At 41.7% G+C, this 21,225-nt stretch overlaps 1 protein-coding gene across 2 annotated transcripts in view; it reads right to left on the reverse strand.

Annotated features, from left to right (window-relative positions):
* The window catches only part of lyst (lysosomal trafficking regulator), a 298,945-nt gene that overhangs the window by 82,621 nt on the left and 195,099 nt on the right, over positions 1–21,225 (reverse strand). For both annotated transcript variants that reach the window (XM_059645552.1, XM_048530826.2), the window contains exons 21-24: positions 18,357–18,555; positions 16,679–16,804; positions 11,369–12,083; positions 9,290–9,476 (exon numbers count right to left, since the gene is read on the reverse strand). In XM_059645552.1, coding sequence (XP_059501535.1) covers positions 9,290–9,476; positions 11,369–12,083; positions 16,679–16,804; positions 18,357–18,555 — 1,227 coding nt within the window. The remainder of the gene's footprint in view (positions 1–9,289; positions 9,477–11,368; positions 12,084–16,678; positions 16,805–18,356; positions 18,556–21,225) is intronic.

Below are 21,225 nucleotides of genomic sequence, written 5' to 3' on the forward strand. Positions count from 1 at the left end.
GGCATGGAGCCAGTAAAGGTGAGTGTAGGTGGGGAGGTAGGGAGGGGATAGGTCAGTCCAGAGAAGATGGACAGATCAAGGGTGCAGGAAGAGGTTAGTAGGTAGGAAATAGGGGTGCAGCTTGAAGTGGGAGGGGGGGATAGGTGAGAAGAACAACAGGCTAGGGGAGACGGTGATGAGCTGGGCTGGTTTTGGGACGCAGCGGGGAGAGGGGAGATTTTGAAGCTTCTGAAATCCACATTGATACCATTGGGCTGCAGGGTTCCCAAGCGGAATATGAGTTGCTGTTCCTGCAACCTTCGGGTGGCATCGTTGTGGTACTGCAGGAGGCCCAGGATGGACACGTCGTCTGAGGAATGGGAGTTTGTTGGGGGGGGGGGGGGGGGGGGGGGTGTTGAAATGGTTTACGACCAGGTGGTGCAGTTGTTTATTGCAAACCAAGCGTAGGTGTTCTGCAAAGCGGTTACCAAGCCTCTGCTTGGTTTCCGTGACGTAGAGGTAGCCACACCGGGTACAGCCGATGCAGTATAGCACATTGGCAGATGTGCATGTGAACATCTGCTTGATGTGGAAAGTGTTCTTGGGGCCTGGGATGGCGATGAGGGGGGAGCGGTAGGGGAAGGTGTAGCACCTCCTGCAGTTGCAGGAAAAAGTGCCGGGTGTGGTGGGGTGGAGGGGTGTGTGGAGCGGACAAGGGAGTCACGGAGAGAGTGGTCCCTCCAAAAGCAGACAAGGGTGGGGAGGGAAAAAAGTCTTTGGTGGTGGGGTTGTATTACAGATGGCAGAATTGTCGCAGGATGATGCAGAGGTTGGTGGGGTGGTACGAGAGGACAAGGGGAATTCCTTTTTGGTTATTGTGGGGATGGGGTGCGAGGGATGAGTTGCGGGAAATGCGGGAGACACGGTCGAGGGCGTTCTCGACCACTACCGGGGGGAATACACAGTACTTCAAAAATGAGGACATCTGAGATGTGTGGGAGTGGAATGTCTCATCCTGGCAGCAGATGCAATGGAGGCAAAGGAACTGGGAATAGGGGATGGCATCTTTGCAGGAAGGTAGGTGGGAGGAGGTGTATTCTAGGTAGCTGTGGGAGTCGGTGGGCTTAAAATGAATATGGGTTTCTAGGTGGTTGCCCGAGATGGAGACAAAGCTTCAAAATCTCTCCTCCCTCTAATGCATCCCAAAAACCAGCCCAGTTCGTCACCACCTCCCTAAGCTGTTCTTCCTCTCACCTATCCCCTCCTCCCACCTCAAGCCGCACCCCCATTTCCTACCCACTAACCTCATCCCGCCCCCTTGACCTATCTGTCCTCCCTGGACTGGCCTATCTTCTCCCTACTTCCCCACCTACACTCACCTTTACTGGCTCCATCCCCGCCTCTGACTTGTCTGTTTCCTCTCCAAAGACCTTCTCCTCTATCCATCTTTGATCTGCCTCCCCCTCTCTCCCCATTTATTTCAGAACCCCCTGCCCGTCCCCCATTTCTGAAGAAGGAGCTAATCCCAAAACATCAGCCTTCCTGCTCCTAAGATGCTGTTTGGCCGAATTGCTATGCATCAGTTGGAGTTTGGTCCTCAGTAACGGGGAGTACAGATTCCATCAGCAACCAACAGTCCAACAAAAGTCACAAAAGGACAGATAGATGGAGATGTTTAAACTATATTCAGGGTTCTGGATGTCAAGCTGTAATCTTCAGCTCCAGATACGTCTCCCACAGCTTTATCATCTTGAGACTGAACAGAAAAGACCAATTGGATCAGGAGGTTAAATTGGCAAAAGTACATAATTGGTCAAAAATAAATACCACATAGTGAGATACGCGGCCTGCACAGGAGAGTTAGAACAAAAGGAAACTGCCTTCCAGGGTATGAAAAATGTTTAAAACCCAGAGAGAAAGTCAAAAAGAAAAAACATTGAAAATATAACAAAATAAAATTCCAGTTCTGAAAAAGGGTCACTGGACTTGAAACATTAACTTTGCTTACTCTCTACAAGTGTTGCTAGACTTGCGGAGTTTGTTTGGTAATTTCTGGTTTGGCATAGCCAAATCTGTTGAATTTACTTTAAATTAGAAGTTTATATTGCTTCGAATCATTTTACTTTCATCCTCCTAGCCATGACTGTTTCTGTTTGTGTTATTCAAGTTTGTGTTGTAAGGATTATTTTTTGCCTTCCAACCTAATCCTAGAGTCTTCTTCTAATTTTCTTACCCTTGGCTTCTCTGCGCACATTGCATTCTTAAAATTATTACAGTCTATCAAACCAGGCCTTAGGTATCACGCTTGTCCAATTTTTTCATAACTCAGAAGGAAGAGGAAGAGTGGTGAAGAGGCTTAGGGAAGAAATTCTGGAGTTCAGAACCAAAACAACAGAAACCAGGAAGCAATTTAAATGAGGGCTGTGCAAAATTCTAAAAAATAGTTCAGTGATCTCAAAAGCTTGTATGGCTCTAAAAATTAGAGATAGGAAGAATGAGCTATGCTTTTAAAAAACAAAGATAAGATTTTAAATTTGATTGGCACCACATCCACAAGCATTCACTCCCCCTGTCAGTGATGCTCAGTAATAGCAGTGTGCACTGCAGAAATTCACCAAAGATCCTCAGGCAGCACCTTCCAAACTCATGACTACTTTCATCTAGAAGGAATTAGGCAGCAGATACACAGGAATACCACCAGCAGCAAGTTCCCTTCCAAGCCACTCACCATCCTGACTTGGAAATATATTGCTGTTCCTTCACTGTTGCAGAGTCAAAATCCTGGAATTCTCTCCCTAACAGCATTGAGAGCCGACCTACAGTATGTGGCCTGCAGCGATTCAAGGAGGCAGCTCATCACAACCTTCAAGAGTAACTAGGGACAGACAAAAATGCTGACCAGCCAGCAACATCCACATCCCATGAGTGTATAAAAAGGTGGCGTTGTTGGACCTGGGTCCAGTGTAGGGCAAAGTACCAGAGTGATGGTAACTGAAACTTGGTGTGAGTTAACAAATGGACAAGGTTTTTAATGATCACAGGTTTATGACAGTTGAAGACAGGGACCAACTCAGACAGAATCTGAATAGAAGTAACAATGCCTAGAGGTATTAATAGTGTAAATGTGTGTCTCAACAGATGAACAGGGTTGGGCGATGTGGAAGTAGTGAGTCTTGGCAGAGCAGACATGTAGTCAGCTACTGATCTCAGGATCAAATAGCACAGCAAGGTTATGAATAATCTTAAAGCTTCAGACAAAAGCTGAGGGAGCAACAGCTATGTGATCAGTGAACAATAATGCTAACAACTAAAGATCTACACAATCAGTGTTTCCAACAATTAGTTGAAGGAAAATTCTGCTCAGGCAATAATTGATGTCAAATAAGCAGCATGGCAAATCAGACAGTGCACGAGTCAAGAGAAGTGTGTGACAATGTAAACTTCACAACTTTAATAAATTCATGAATTGAAGGAATCAGCACTAACTCCAAGTGGAGAAAACCATTTCTTGAGACGTAAGAGATAAAAAGAAGCTGTTGTAAAGGAATGAAAAGCAATATGCAAATTAACCATCTTGGGAAAGAACAACATAAACAAGCTGTTTTCTGGGAGACAGGAGATAACAACTACTTGATAATCTGCTGCGTCGTGATAAATGGGCAATTAAGAATGTGCGCAGAAGAAATGATCTGATGTAAAGGGTTTAACTGCAGGAATAGCTGTGTTTTAAACAGACAGCTAATGTTGAATATAAGAAACAGGGGAGTTACTTCTGATCAGGCAGCAAGCTACAGATTTGAGATCTGCTAAAGATGTAATCAATGTGGGGATGAAAGAATCTAAAGGATGTCAATAATGTCACACCACAAACTTGAAGGAGAAAATTGTACAAGAATCCAACACAACAATTCAACAGAAGAGCTTCAAAGAATAACACTGCATAAGGATTGTACACTGGACATTTTCAGTAACAGACACACTGGGTAGGATTGTGGCCAAGTTCCACTGTAATAGCCAAGTTGAGTTATGAGGCTTAACTTGCTTACTCGAATGGTCTTATTTTGGTCACTATATGCAATAAAACTTAAATCATTGTTTCAGTATTTGATTGTCTGAGAGATTTCTTAGTAAGTAGCCAAATTAAATGTAACCTGTGGTAATTGATCATTGTCATCTGCATTCATACGAAGCCTAATATTTTTCTGGATGTCAGGCTAACCTGATAGGGTTAGGAGAAGACAGGGGACGTTTCAGTGGGGAATAAAAAGATGGCAGACTAATTAAATGCATATTTTGGTTCTGTCTTCACAAAGGAGGACACAAAGAATGCCCCAAATACGTTGGAGTATGCAGGATCTGGTGAAAGGCGGGGAAAAAAGTAGAGCCTTGGGTAGTGCTGTAGAGTCAGAGTCCGTAGAGCTAAACAGCATGGAGAAAGACACTTCGGTCCAACTTGTCCATGCTGACCTCATATCCTAAATTAATCTAGTACCATTTGCCAGCATTTGGCAAGTATCCCTCTAAACCCTTCCTATTCATATACCCATCCAGATGCCTTTTAAATGCTGTAATTGTACCAGCCTCCACTACTTCCTCTGGTGGCTCATTCCATACATGCACCGCCCTCTGTATGAAAAAGTTGCTCCTTCGGTCCCTTTTAAATCTTCCCCTTCTCACCTTAAACCAATGCCCTCTAGTTTTGGACTCCCTCACTCCGGCAAAAAGACATTGGCTATTCACCCTATCCATGCCCCTCATGATTTTATAAACCTCCTTAAAGTCACCCCTTAGCCTCCAATACTCAACAGAAAATAGCCCCAGCCTATTCAGCCTCTCCCTACAGCTCAAACCCTCCAACCCTGGCAATATCATTGCAAATCTTTTTGGTAAGTTTCAAGTTTCATAACATCCTTCCTAAAGCAGGGAGACCAGAATTGCATGCAGTATTCCAGAAATGGCCTAACCAATGTTCTGTACAGCTGCAATATGACATGACAACATACATCTAGGGGCTCAGGTTAATAATTCTGAGGCTTGCATCGCATGTAGACACAGTGGTCAAGACAGTGTTTAGCACGTTTGCCTTCATTGCTCAGGCTTTTGAGCATAGGAGTTGGGACGATATGTGGAGGTTGTACATGAAGTTGGTGAGGCCTCTCTGGATTAGTGTGCCCAGTTCTGGTTACCCTATTACTTATCGATCGCCAGTTCCAACGTGCCACAGCAAAAAAACCATAATGACTTCAGAAAGTAGACACAGACAAATGTTTCAAGATAGTAAAATGTGAGGCTGGATGAACACAGCAGGCCAAGCAGCATCTCAGGAGCACAAAAGCTGACGTTTCGGGCCTAGACCCTTCATCAGAGATCTAACACTTCTTTCAGAGATTACCATAACAGGGTTGTATAGTGTTATGATCAATGTTGTCCTGAGGGCTGGGTGGTTTGCTGTGAACAATGGTCTATTTAAGGTTTGGTGGTTGTTTTAAAGGTGAGCAGTGGAGGTATGGGGAAGATCTTGCTGTGGTGCTTTTTGTGTTCAATAATGTGCAAAGAACAAGGCATAGTTTCTCTGCTCCAGGAAAGTACTGAACAGTGAAGGGTACCACATGAAACATTTGTCTGTGATAATGGGAACTGCAGATGCTGGAGAATTCCAAGATAATAAAATGTGAGGCTGGATGAACACAGCAGGCCAAGCAGCATCTCAGGAGCACAAAAGCTGACGTTTCGGGCCTATGCTGGAGAATTCCAAGATAATAAAATGTGAGGCTGGATGAACACAGCAGGCCAAGCAGCATCTCAGGAGCACAAAAGCTGACGTTTCGGGCCTAGACCCTAGGCCCGAAACGTCAGCTTTTGTGCTCCTGAGATGCTGCTTGGCCTGCTGTGTTCATCCAGCCTCACATTTTATTATCTTGGAATTCTCCAGCATCTGCAGTTCCCATTATCACAGACAAATGTTTCATGTGGTACCCTTCACTGTTCAGTACTTTCCTGGAGCAGAGAAACTATGCCTTGTTCTTTGCACATTATTGAACACAAAAAGCACCACAGCAAGATCTTCCCCATACCTCCACTGCTCGCCTTTAAAACAACCACCAAACCTTAGATAGACCATTGTTCACAGCAAACCACCCAGCCCTCAGGACAACATTGATCATAACACTATACAACCCTGTTACGGTAATCTCTGAAAGAAGTGTTAGATCTTAGACACGGATACAACCATCACACATGGAAACACCACACACCATGTGCACATTGATAATCATGTGACTCGGCCAATGTTATCTATCTCATACATTACAGGCAAGGATGCCCCAAGGCATGGTACATCAGTGAAACCATGTAGCGCTATGATAACAAATGAATGGACGCCATGCAACAACTGCCAGACAGGAATGTTCCCTCCCAGTGGGGAAGCACTTCAGTAGTCAAGGACATTCGGCCTTGGATCTTCGGGTAAATGTGTTCAAGGTGGACTTTGGGATACACAAAACACAGATTTGCCAAGCAGAGGCTGATAGCCAAGCTCAGTACTCATGCATGCGGCCTCAGCTGCAATCTTGACACACACACACACACACACACACCTGTGCGCCCACCAAACGCAGAGGGGTGCGCATCTCCCCCCTCGCAACACATACACTCTTTCCCCCTCTCTTTCTCACACACCACACGCAGAGGCACAGACACACACATATACATACATACATACATGGACACAAATTATTTCATCCAAGATATTTGTGCAGTTGCAGATACATTGTTTTGCTCAAAAGAAGCCTGACCCAAGTTTAAAATGACAGATTCCAAACAAGACCTTACACTTAAAATGCATTGTGTGGAGCTGGAGGAACACAGCGGGGCAGGCAGCATCAGAGGAGTAGGGAAGTTGACGCTTTGGGTCAGATGCCTCATTTCTGAAGAAGGGTCCCGACCCAAAACGTTAACTTTCCTGCTCCTCTGATGCTGCCTGGCCTGCTGTGCTCCTCCAGCTCCACACTGTGTTAGCTCTGACTCCAGCATCAGCAGTTCTTACTATACCTAAACTGCATTGTTTGACCTGAGATGTCACTTCTTGTATTCATTGATTAAACATTTAATTATCTCAAGACAATGACTTGAGGGGAATCTGGATTTTGCATTTTAATAGTAGTGTCCTTCCTAACTGATTTGAAGATTCAACAAGAGGGGGCCAGTTTTAGGGTTGTTACCTTTCTGCTTATAAATTCTGTGTCTTATACCCGCCCTCCCCCTCTCACTCCGTTTGAGGAAGGGGCTGAACTCCAAAAACATGAGCCTTCAAGTAAACCTGTTGGACTATAACGTGGTGTCAAGTGATTTTTGATCTTGTCCACCCCAGTCCAACACCAGAATCTCCACATCATTTAGCAGAACGAGGGGGGATCTCAGAGAACCCAATAAAATTCTAACAGGACTAATCAGGGTAAACACAGAAAACATGTTCCGGCTGACCAAAATCAGAGGTCACATTTAGGTGCCAGTTAGGATGAGAAACTTCTTCAGTCAGACAAGGGGTGCACCTGTGGAAGTTCTCTGCCTCAGACAGCAGTTGGGGTCAAGTCATGGAATGTTCCAAGGAGACAGACAGACATAGTTCTTAGGGCTAAAGGAATCAAAGTATATTGAGAGAAACCAGGAACAATGTACTGAGGATGATGATCAGGTGTTATCATGCTGAATGCACAGCAAGTTCGAAGGAGCAAATTGCGTTTTTCTGCTCCTATTTTCTCTGTCTCTATGATAAAGCCGAGAAGCAATATGTAGATGAGAAATACGGGGGCAGTCACAGACCTCTGGGAAACTCTCAACTATGCATCTTATGTTATCTTGATAGGCTGTAATGCTTAATATGCCTGCGCAGACTTTGTGAAAGAACTATTCAATTGGTCCCTCTCAACATGCTCTATCCCGATACACCCACAAATCTCTCTTTTTAAGCATATATTCAAATTCCTTTTGATGTTACTACAGATCTGCTTCCACTACCATTTCAAGCAGTTTCTTCCAAATTATTCTTCATTTTCATCATTGCCTCAGATGATCACTCTTCCCTCCAGTTTCTCTCTACTCCCTCAAACTTCTCAAAACTTAAAAAGCATTTCAATTACTAATTAACCTTCTTTGCTCTAACGAGAACAAATCTCAGTTCCTCTAATCTTGCAAAATAACTGAAGCCCATTACCCTGGACCATTCTCAAATATTCTCTCCAGTCTCTCCAAGACATTGCCACCCTCCTCACAGCGTGATTCATAATACAAGATGCTTTTTCAGTTCTTCAAATGATAAATAACTTTGCAATTTGATCAGAACAGTCACACCTACCAATTATATCATTGCCTCATAAATGTCACTCTGAAATTTACACGGAATAATCCACACCTCAAACTTGGTATCTTTCTACTAGTGTATACAGAACAAAAAAAAATCAAAAGCTTCGCATATTAAGTGCTCTTGAAAGAGTTGGGAACGCAACGTTAAAAGTAATCTTCTGAATGTCACAGGAGATTGACAGACTTTTGTTAGTGAAGGACTTTAAGGGTTATGAATCAAGGCAGGTAAACTGAAAAACAGATCAGTACTGAAATAAGTGAATGGCAAAACAGGCTTGAGGGACTGAATTATCGCTTGTTTCTATCTTCACAGATCCCCTTAACCAATCTGGATATCCTCACAATTAAACAGCTATCCCCATCACAAACCACACCTACCCAATTAAACAACCTTTTTTTCCACCACACCGCATCCTCACCTCTAAGCCCCTGCCACTCTCCAAAGATTTAACTAAAAAAACTATTGTGCTCAAAGAAAATGAGAAAGCACCACATTTCAATATCTTATTGATTTTTTTCCTGGTTTGTGTGCAGCATTCTCTAAGCACTCAGTCTTCAATTCCTGGATGCTCCAACACAACCTTTAACGTGCAGTCCTTTTCTATAGCAGCGCTCACAATGTTCCTTAACAAATTAATTATGTGCACATCTATAAATAATTTTTTATGAGTACTTACACTTTCTGACGGACTCAGCACTGTGTTAAATTAACAATTTGAATATTCAAGACGGAAAACAGATTCATTGTTAAAATCTAGAACAATTAAACAGTGCAGAGGGGCTATACCAACAACCAAGGCTGGATTAAGATATATGTGTTCACTGTGGAACTGATAAAATAGAACACAGTATTTAACATATTGCTTATTCCTTTGTCTTCTATTAATGTATAAAGTATCAGATTGCCGTGAGTAAATCTCGGAAAGGATCAGCTGGCCGTTTCTCTTACCTTAATAACTCCTTGCTGTATTGCTGGAGTTGGATGATTGACAAGAACTATCAATGCTTCCGGTTGAATCAACTTGTCCATCACATCAGCTAGCATTACATCTGGCAGGATGAGTAGGATTCCTCGCAAAAGGTCATACAGCCCACAGCAGATCAGAATTAGACAGTCTTCTGTTGCAGATCTAGATCTGCAATAAATGTATGTCAATAATATCAGAAACAATCTTAATCTTTATCTAACCTTATGTAACATACAAAACTAATATCTAAACCATTTAACCCTAAACCTTGGCAGGTGTTTTTAATTCTAAAAGTTCCAAAAGTTACACGTGGGATTTAGCAGCATATGAGCTATGACAAGCGAGTCTGGTGATTTTACAGGCAGAGGTAGCCTTGGTAACGGTGAAGACTTGGTTGAAAACTTACTTTCTGCAGCTAATTGACAAGACAACAGTGACCAACATTACTTTATTTTCTTTTAAAGCACAAAAAAGCTTGCTGTCATCTTGAGAAACGCTGCAGGATGTAACGACAAACTCTACGACTGTGACATATAAAGGACAAGAACATACAACTTTCAGCAGATTCACGTCATAGGGAAAGATGTTTTCACAGGCATAACACTCTTTACTATACCCTTTTTAAATACCCACTACAAATTGGTATATGTTGTAATTTTGCATGAATTCATCAAACCAAAGGAATTGGAAACGTGAAGCCAGGGGTTAACTACTTATAGCTTCTCCTGCATGCCCTGTCATTCAGTAAGATTAATGCTCATATGTGATCCAAATTTATGCCTTTTTCTCTGATCCCTTAATATCATTGGTTAACAAGGTTCAGTTTTACCAAGCTCAATTTTAAACCTTAATTGTTATAACATCAATTCTCATTTGTCTGGAGAGTTCCAAACCAGTACTGTACTTTGCACGTACATGCATTTCCTAAGTAGTCTGACTCTAGATCTTAGAACATGCCCCTAGTTCTAGGCTCACCAACAAGAGAAATAGTATATTTCAATCTATTTTATCTATTCTCCCTTATATCCAAAAACCTGGATTAAATCGCACTTAATGTTCTAAATTCCAATGAACTCAACCCTAACTTCTATAACCTCTTTTTGTAATTAATGCCTAAGAGTTCAAGTTACCATTCTACGCTTTATCCCACCATGGTTTTTTTTTAAAAAATTCATTCAGGAGACACGGATATGGGCATGGACAGGAGATAATGGATTCTCCAGCATCTGCAGTTCCCCAAGATAACAAAATGTGGGGCTGGACGAACACAGCAGGCCAAGCAGCATCTTAGGAGCACAAAAGCTGACATTTCGGGCCTAGACCCCTCATCAGAAAAGGGGGATGGGGAGAGGATTCTGAAGTAAATAGGGAGAGAGGGGGAGGCGGACTGAAGATGGATAGTGGAGAAGACAGGTGGAGAGAAGAGTATGGGTGGGGAGGTAGGGAGGGGATAGGTCAGTCTGGGGAGGACGGACAGGTCAAGGGGGCGGGATGAGGTTAGTAGGTGGGAAATGGAGGTGCGGCTTGAGGTGGGAGGAGGGGATAGGTGAGAGGAACAGGTTAGGCAGGCGGGGACAATCTGGGCTGGTTTTGGGATACAGTGGGGCGAGGGGATTTTGAAGCTGGTGAAATCCACATTGATACCATTGGGCTGCAGGGTTCCCAAGCGGAATATGAGTTGCTGTTCCTGCAACCTACGAGTGGCATCATTATGGCACTGCAGGAGGCCCAGGATGGACATGTTGTCTAAGGAATGGGAGAGGGAGTTGAAGTGGTTGTTCAGCCCAGTAAGGTTCATGACCCACATGGACTACAGCAGATGAGAAAGTTAGCACACCACCACTTTCTCAAGATTAACAGGGGATTGGTAATAAAAGGTTAATGTTGACAGTGACACTTACATCCCAAGAACAAATTAAAAAGAGCTGTCCAGGATAAAACAGCCTTCCCCTGTCCGAGACAAAAATTTATTGATTATGAATATTTGAATTGGTATAGTAAATTCTGCTAATGGCTAAAAGATAAACAACATGACCGCTAGAAGAATAACAAATGATTACCTTCCTGCATCAGTCTCAGTTTCATTATAGGGTCGCTCATAGAGAGGAGAAACACCAAAGCTTTCCCATTCCTCAGGAATCAAATTCTTGTCTACCAAACTTGGCAAACGTGACACAACTAAAGATCCATTTTGGGAAGGAAATGCTAATCCCAGGCTGGTAAAATTGCTCTGGCTTCTTTGAAATGCCTGTAGTCCTCGGAGACTATCAGGTCGATTTAATCCTTCATCACCAGCTCCTTCCTGTTTCACTTCTGGTTCCAAGGCTGATGAAATGTTTGTGCTTTCGTCTGAAATATGCTCATATCCAAGTCTGGTAACTGAATTTGCCAGGTTATCCGACTGTACCACAGATTCTAAAGAATCTTGTACATGACCATCTGCATCACCTCGGGCAGAAGCTCCCCTGGAAGATTCGCACATGGCTTTTGCTGACTCACAGCTGCTGAGATACATTTCATCTTGTGCACTTTTCAATGTTTCTAAAGTGCTCATTTTAGGAGTATACTCTGGTGAAAAGCCAAGACTGTCAGACTCACACTCAGGAACCTCTTGTGAGTTATCAAAGTTCTGTTCTACTCTTGGTGTCAATCTTCGGATTTGCATTTGTGTTGAGGTAGAAGGGATCACTGGTAGACTCTGGGAGTACTGCTCATATACTGGTAATAAAGGAGAATCCTGCTTTGGGTAGTTAAATATGCTGTTTTTTTTATCTTCTGGAAAGGCAGAAAAACAATTCAGATTGTTACTAAATTAATGAACTTATCACATCTTAATATGTTACAAGGCAGAAATTCACCAAGCTCATCACCATCAGTTTACTCATTTTACTAAGCTATTTATTTTTTCCATGTTATCTTTACACCAATTACTCCAAGAAGAATGGAATTAGCCTTTTCACATGTTGTACCTAAAGTTCTTTTATGCTGCTACAATTCCAATTCTCAAGTGATAGACTATTGTGAAAAGCATGTTATGAAATGACAGATAACCCAAAGACAGTACTAAAAATCTTTTTCAGAGAATCTCTAAAGCAGACATTTTAACATCTTAATTTCCTTTTCATAACTTACTTCTACCAGTGAAGTGTCTCAATGGCCAAAGCTGCCTTCTGTTAAGGCTCGATAACTGTGGCCAAACTGGACCACACTTAGGCCTGCCTCTTTCTCCCTATCTTTACTCAACAAATTGAAATATTGTTTGGTTGTTTCATTATTGTGATCAATCCTGGAAACTTTACTATATGAACTATATTCCAACTTAAAGGACAAAAGAAAATTTGCTGACAACTCGATGTTGTGTGCAGTGAAGATGTTACCTGACTCTCAGGCATGGTGTCCTTGAATTTGTCATTGCCGAGCTTCTTTGATGCCTATGTTGATGAAAGCCCCACATAATGGGGAACTTAGCTGCTTGGACACAGAATTGGCTGGCCAACAGAAGACAGCGAGTGGTAGTAGAAGGAAAATATTCTGCCTGGAAGTCAGTGGTGAGTGGGGTTCCACAGGGCTCTGTCCTTGGGCCTCTACTGTTTGTAATTTTTATTAATGACTTGGATGAGGGGATTGAAGGATCGGTCAGCAAGTTTGCAGACGACACAAAGGTTGGAGGTGTCGTTGACAGTGTAGAGGGCGGTTGTAGGCTGCAGCGGGACATTGACAGGATGCAGAGATGGGCTGAGAGGTGGCAGATGGAGTTCAACCTGGATAAATGCGAGGTGATGCATTTTGGAAGGTCGATTTTGAAAGCTGAGTACAGGATTAAGGATAGGATTCTTGGCAGCGTGGAGGAACAGAGGGATCTTGGTGTGCAGATACATAGATCCCTTAAAATGGCCACCCAAGTGGACAGGGTTGTTAAGAAAGCATATGGTGTTTTGGCTTTCATTAACAGGGGGATTGAGTTTAAGAGTCGTGAGATCTTGTTGCAGCTCTATAAAACTTTGGTTAGACCGCACTTGGAATACTGCGTCCAGTTCTGGGTGCCCTATTATAGGAAAGATGTGGATGCTTTGGAGAGGGTTCAGAGGAGGTTTACCAGGATGCTGCCTGGACTGGAGGGCTTATCTTATGAAGAGAGGTTGACTGAGCTCGCTCTCTTTTCATTGGAGAAAAGGAGGAGGAGAGGGGACCTAATTGAGGTATACAAGATAATGAGAGGCATAGATAGAGTTGATAGCCAGAGACTATTTCCCAGGGCAGAAATGGCTAGCACGAGGGGTCATAGTTTTAAGCCGGTTGGTGGAAAGTATAGAGGGGATGTCAGAGGCAGGTTCTTTACGCAGAGAGTTGAGAGAGCATGGAATGCGTTGCCAGCAGCAGTTGTGGAAGCAAGGTCATTGGGGTCATTTAAGAGACTGCTGGACATGTATATGGTCACAGAAATTTGAGGGTGCATACATGAGGATCAATGGTCGGCACAACATTGTGGGCTGAAGGGCCTGTTCTGTGCTGTACTGTTCTATGTTCTATGTTCTATAATGTAGTGCTTAATTATACAAAGCAGATGGCCATAGATTTGATTTCTGCTTAGTGTTGAGGTTGAAAATCTAAGCCAGGAAAGCAGCAGTAGGGTTCCACATTGGCTTTATTGCTCCAAACCAATGTTTACACTTCAGCCCCTGGCAAATACTATTGAAAAAGGGCTGAACTCAGCTTCCATAAGGTAAGACATACTATTGGAGGCAGCCCAGAGAAGGTTCACTAGGCTGATAACCAAGTATGAAGGGGCAGTCTTTTCAGGAAAGGTCACATAGATTTGTCTTGTACTCAAATGGAATATAGAAGAATGACACATGACTTTACGGAAACATGTAAGATTATTAGGAGACTTGACAGGACAGATGGAGAGAGAATGTTAACGAGTTTTGAGAAGATTTGTAGCTCAGGTAGCTCAGCTCATTTGTAGTTCTAGATGTGAGTTTGCTCGCTGAGCTGGAAGGTTAGTTTTCAGACGTTTCGTCACCCTTCTAGGTAACATCATCAGTGAGCCTTCGATGAAGCGCTGGTGTTATGTCCCGCTTTCTATTTATCTGTTTAGGTTTCCTCGGGTTGGTGATGTCATTTCCTGTGTTGGTGATGTCATTTCTTGAGAAAAAGAACAGGAAATGACATCACCAACCCGAGGAAACCTAAACAGATAAATAGAAAGCGGGACATAACACCAGCGCTTCATCGGAGGCTCACTGATGATGTTACCTAGAAGGGTGACGAAACGTCTGAAAACTAACCTTCCAGCTCAGCGAGCAAACTCACATCCAGGAGAGAGATCGTTTCCTCGTTGTATAATCTCAGAATAAGGGGCACACATTTAAAACAGAGATGAGGAGGAATTTCTTTGAGCACAGCGAGTCTGTGGAATTCTTCACTGCAGACGTCTGTAAAGGCTGCATCAATGCATATCTTCACACCGGAGATAGATTTTTTAAAAAACTGGTAAATAAATCAAAGATTATGAGGAAAAGACAATAAAGTGGAGCTATGGATTATCAGATTAGTTGTGATTTAATTGAATGGCAGATAGATTTGATAGATTGAATGTCCAATTTCTGTTCCTACTTATGCTCTTATGCACTCATGGTAGAAAAGCCAACTGCAACTCATGATCTGATCTCACACAGGAAGATCAGCAGTGAGCAGCATAGTGGCTCAGTGGTTAGCACTGCTGCCTGACAGCGCCAGGACGCGAGTTTTATTCCACCCTCGGGTGACTGTCTATGTGGATAGTTGGTGTGGCACAATGGTTGCAACCCTACCCTTGGACTAGGAGGTCTGGGTTCAAATCTCACCCATTCCAATGGTGTATCATAACACGTCTGAACATGCTGACTTAAAAAAAACACCTAGGAAGATTAATCACTTGAATAAGGTGCTGGAGGGCTAATAAATTTTGTGGTCTGATTCTACAACCAAGAGTTAACGTCACAGAGGAGGAGTGAATTGTAAGGAACAAAAATGGCAAAATGACAATACATTACAGTAATAAATGGTGTCAATAGTTTAACCAAAATGTCACATACGCACTTCTAGTTTCCATTGTTTGTGTTCCAATAATGCAATCTTCCACAGGACTGACATGTTTTCAGTGCTTTGAGAATTTCCCCATCATACTGGGGTATAAGGTTCTACTTGGTTGAGGACCCATTTGCCACATTTTCACCTTCATCCTTTCCCTAGCCACAACAGGTTCCCTGTGACACTCCACCCCACAAGCCTCTGCATTCAAAAGGATGATCTTCTACCATTTTCACCATCTCCAGCATGGCACCATCAGCAAGAATATCTTTCCCTCCTCTTGCTTTCCTAATCAGCATTTTAAAAGGACCGTTCCATCTACAAAACCCTGCTCAGATGCTGTTACCTTCAACATCCAATCCCTCTCCCATTGCACCTTTCCATGCACTTTGATTTTGTCTTTTTTTAATCACCTTCTTCTTTACTGTCCAAGGCCCCAAACACACCTTCCAAATGAAAGAGCAGTGGTCAACTGTATTCACTGCTCAAAATGCAGTCATGTGTACACTAGAGGCATCAAAGTCAAAAGTTGCCACTTTGTGGAAAACGTTTGTTCAGACCACACAAGCATGATCCTGACCTTCCACATGCTTGGCACTTTAACATAGCATCTTGCTCTCATGCTCACTCTTCTACCATGGATCTGCTTTAGTGTTCCAGTGAAGCCCAACAGAAGCTGGAGAAACCTCATTTTCCAATTAGGCACTTGAAAACTTTCTGCAGTTCGCACTGAATTCAATAATTTGAGACCATAAATTCAGTATTCCATTTCGTTTCTGAATGCTCCTCACACATTCCCAAGTGTCTGGTTTTCTTGATTGTATTTTTGGCAGATCAATCCCATTTTATTTTAATTTGTTCTCAGGATATGGGTATCACTAGCTAGCCCAACATTTATTGCCTTAATTGTCCAAAGGGCAACTTCATTGCTGAAGTCACATGGAGGCCAGGCCAGGTGAGGATAGCAGATTTCCTTCCCTAAAAAGGGGATTAGTGAGCCAGATGAGTTTTTATTATAACTGACAGTTGTCCACAGTCACCATTAGGCGAGCTTTCTGATTTGATTTGAACCCATGCCCTCAGAAAGTTAATCTTAGGCTCTGGATTACTCATCTAGTGACATTACCACACACTACCACCTCCCCATAATTTGCGTTGTCATTAATACCTACTCTAGACTTGGCTTCCTTGTCTACAACCATGACCACTCCAGATACAGATGAGGTGCACAGTAATTCAATTACAGTAGCAGATAACCAAGTAAACTAGCTTGAAAGTTATTTTGAACAACTGCCTACCATTTGTTGGGATAGCGACGAAGGCAGATGGAGAAAGAAAGCTAGGACTTTCGTTAGGCTTTCCACCACTGTTAGAATGTCGCATATGCATGATTGATTTGACCTTTTCTTCAAAGATCTTACCATCTGAAAGTCGAAACAAATTTTTGTTTATTGTTATAATGAATCTAGTACATGCTGCACCAAATCTCATTTCACATTATTCTCAGCGATAGCAATCTTTCATACAAAATATCTAATTTAAACACTTCCACATATTATTCACATACATATAGAAAATATACTCACTGTTTTAGACCAATGTTTAACATGAAATAACGGGTCAACTGTGAAATCATTAACAATTTTACACAAGTATCTACTCAAAGCATAACTAGGGAATGAGTCAAGAATGGTTAAACCAGGTAAAAACCACCTCCAAAAACATACGATCATCAATGCTTATTTTAGTGGTTTGCCTGGATGTGGTTTAAGTGTACAAAGTGACTCCCAATATGCAAGCTATTTTGTGAAATCCCTTGGCAACACTGACCCAGAAAACTCAAGGAAAAAGCACCAAATGCAGAAAAACTAAGTAGAGAAAATATATGTTAAGGAAGGTTTTGTTACAACAGGCATCAGAATCATTCCCTTATAAACTTTGTAGCATGGACCTGGACTTTGAGATGTAAAATTAGTTTGCATTAGAGACAAAATCAAAATTGTTAAGGAGAAGGCAATTCATGTTCTCAAAGAAACAGAGGAATCTGCATGTGACTAATGTATAAGCAAAAGTTCTGATGACACATACAAGAATACCCATAAAGTAAAGGAGACCATCTTCAATTCAAAATTTAAAAAATAACTGTTTAGTAGATGGTTTTTTTGGCCATCTAGAAATTTAGTTATATTCACACTAATTCCATGGGGCACTTAAGTAAGGTGAAGTGCTTTACAAATAAACTGATGTTTACTTTGACATTTGTATAACATTTTTAGGGTTGAGAAACTTGAAGTGCTTAATGTCCCTCTTTTAAAATGAGTTTACAGATATAGTGCAATAACAGAATGCTTCAAATTGAATTGCCATTTTACACAAATTAGTTGTACAAATAAAGATCACTGGATCACAAACTGATCAAAAATTGTCACTCACTTCAGCCCTCTTGGCCTTGAAATTATGCACTGATATTTGAGTACAGGTGTTAACTGTAACATTTAAAATTCTTCCCCAATTTTTCCTTAGCAGAGGAGTTAATCCATTTACTTATAACAGATTAACAGCCCTGCTAAAAATAACAAAGGGAAGAATTTCAGATAAATAATTTAAGCATGGGCATGCTAGTGGTGAAACCTCATGATGAAATTACATAGTCTCTCATTTCCATGCATTAGATTAATAGCCAATTTAGATATCATTAAATAAATTTCCAAATATTTTAACAACCTCTAACTCATTTTTATAGTAAATGTTATAGAAAAGGAATCAAATATTTGTATTTGCAAAGCATGTCTGAATGAAATGTACTAACGTGCTCTATACAAGTAATTTGTCAGTAAAGTGACTGTTATGAAGCAATCTTCTATGTGGATGCTGTGTGGGAACACAAATCAAAGAAATAATTATTCTCCACACTGAAGCCCTTAATGCTTGGATGTGCATGTTAAACTGATTAAAATCAGTAAGCATTCCATTCACCTATATGGAGGGAAAAGTAAAAGCCTGGTGGGGTGTGGCAAACATAGGTGTTAGTGGGAGGATGTACTGCCAACAGAAAATTGTAAATCAGCTTCAACAACTCCAGATCTGGTGGTGAACCAAGTACTTCCTCAATGATCTTCACAAATGATCTACAGACTTCCCAAGGGATAGATGTCAGATGTTCATCTCGGTGTTCCTGAGAAACCAAAATGAAGACAGAGAAAAAAGTAAGTAGGCATAACTATATGTGCAATATTTTATTTGGTCCAAAGTAAAACAATATTTATCTGAAATAGAATCTTTCCTGTAACAAATTTGGCTAGTGAGTTTTTTTTAATCTTCTTTTCCATCCAAGACCTCAGTACTGATTATTCTACATAAACTTCGGCATTTTAAAAAAAGTTAAGACGTTTTATTAGGGGTAAAGCAATGCTTATTATTAGAGGACATGTTGATAATGGAGTAAAGATCTGGGCATCCTTGTTTATAAGGCACTGAAAGCTAATGTATGGATGCAGCAATCAATCTGAAAGGCAAATGGTGTTGGTCTTTATTGCAAAGCTATTTGAGCACAAGAACAAAAATATTTTGCTTCAATTGCACAGAATCTTGGTCAGAGTGCACCTGAATATATATTCCACAGAGGGAGTACAGCAGACATTCACCAGACTAATTTCTGGGATGGTGTGACTGCCCTAAGGAGAGTGATGACACTGCACTATACTCAGAGGTTAGTGGGATGAGACTGATTTAACTAAAACACACAAAATGAATGAGAACTAAACAGGGTAGTTGAAACAAAAGATGTCTCACTTGATGTGGGGGTGGGGAGGTTTCAGAGTCAGGAGACATCATCTCAGAATAAGAGGCAACCCATTTATTACTGAGATGAAGTAATATTATTTTCATGCAGAGTGTAGGAGATCTTTAGAATTATGTCCAAGGACTTTGGAAGCTTAGTCAATAAGTAAATTCATGATAGATCATGATACATTTCAGGATACTGATTATGTCAAAGGGTCAGTTTGAGCTGCTGGTGGGCAATCAACATTGTAAAATATTCAAAGGCACCTATGGTTGCTGGGTACAGAAGTTAGATATTTAGTAGGTCCACCTTGGTGCCACAGAATCTTATCTCATTTATAACAACAGAAAGGCCACCCTTATCCCTCACATTCCTCCATTGTCCATACATAATCCATGCCAGTTCATGCCTCCCAAACAATCCTATGGCCCCTTACATTTCCCCATGCCAAGATATGTACTACAAACAACCTAGAGGCTCCTCATGCCAGGCCATGGCATTCCTATTTATCCACTATAAAATGTACAGGAACAATGGTCGTTACAGCAGCAGTAAGGTCACTGATGTTTTCCCAAGATATTTTAAAAAAACTCTCCTTTTTACTGTAGGGTAAGAAAGCATCATTTGCATTTAATATTTGAATAGCTGAAAAAGCAGCACTTGAAACCTCGACTGAGTAAGTAAATATTGGCTGGCTGATCTCTATTTCATTTTTGCAATGCTGTTAATCAACTAAAAGCTCAAGTGTTTTGAAAGAATATTGATTTCTGGTCTCACAGGCAAGAATTTTTTTACAAGTTGTTTTCTCCCCCCCACATCCAACTCCATCGTTGGGCTTCATTGCTTCTATATAGTATATAGTGGATGGATGTGAAAGGAAATGCCATAGCCCCTTGCATGCTAGTGGCAGGGGTGAGAAATTGGGTGCATATGAGTTGTTTGGGGGATTAGTTACCTTGGAAATGGAGGACCAAGTGGTCATTAGGGGAGGAATAGCCTGGCATTGGGGTGCATGAGAAGGACATTTATACTCACTTTTCAAAAAGTTTCCCATGCAGGCTATGGCTCATGGCTCTTTTGAGATGCAGCAAACAATGGTAAGTCATGAATTAAGACTCTTTTATAAAGCTAGTTCAACTCTGTGAAAGTTGTGAAAAAGTATCTATCTGCAATGAAGTTGAGTGCGCTGGCTGGGGGCATGCAAACCAAAACAACATGGATGTCAAAAAGACACACCTGAAAATAGGAAATCCTGACAATGAAGTCAGGAATTCTGCAATTGGGATCTGTCCATCATTTTTAAGATGCTCCCTAATTCAGTGAAAATCCAGTTTAGAACATTACAGCACAGTACAGGCTTTTCGGCCCTAGATGTTGTGCCGACCGGTCATACCGATCTCAAGCCCATCTAACCTACACTATTCCATGTACATCCATATGCTAATCTGATGATGACTTAAATGTACCTAAAGTTGGCGAATCTACTACCGTTGCAGGCAAAGCGTTCCATTCCCTTACTACTCTGAGTAAAGAAACTACCTCTGACATCTGTCCTATATCTTTCACCAATTTAAAGCTATGCCCCCTCGTGCTCACCGTCACCATCCTAGGAAAAAGGATCTCCCTATCCACCCTATCTAACCCACTGATTATTTTATATGTTTCAATTAAGTCACCTCTCAACCTTCTTCTCTCTAATGAAAACAGCCTCAAGTCCCTCAGCTTTTCCTCATAAGAACTTCCCTCCATACCAGGCAACATCCTAGTAAATCTCCTCTGCACTCTTTCCAAAGCTTCCACATCCTTCTTATAATGTAGTGACCAAAACTGTACACAATACTCCAACTGCGGCCACACCAGAGTTTTGTACAGCTTCACCATAACCTCTTGGTTCCAGAACTTGATCCCTCTATTAATAAAAGCTAAAACACTGTACACCTTCTTAACAGACCTGTCAACCTGGGTGGCAACTTTCAAGGATCTGTGTACATGGACACAGAGATTTCTCTGCTCATCTACACTACTAAGAATCTTACCATTAGCCCTGTACTTTGCCTTCCG

The sequence above is a fragment of the Stegostoma tigrinum genome, chromosome 4 (assembly GCF_030684315.1).
Source record: "Stegostoma tigrinum isolate sSteTig4 chromosome 4, sSteTig4.hap1, whole genome shotgun sequence".
NCBI lineage: Eukaryota > Metazoa > Chordata > Chondrichthyes > Orectolobiformes > Stegostomatidae > Stegostoma > Stegostoma tigrinum.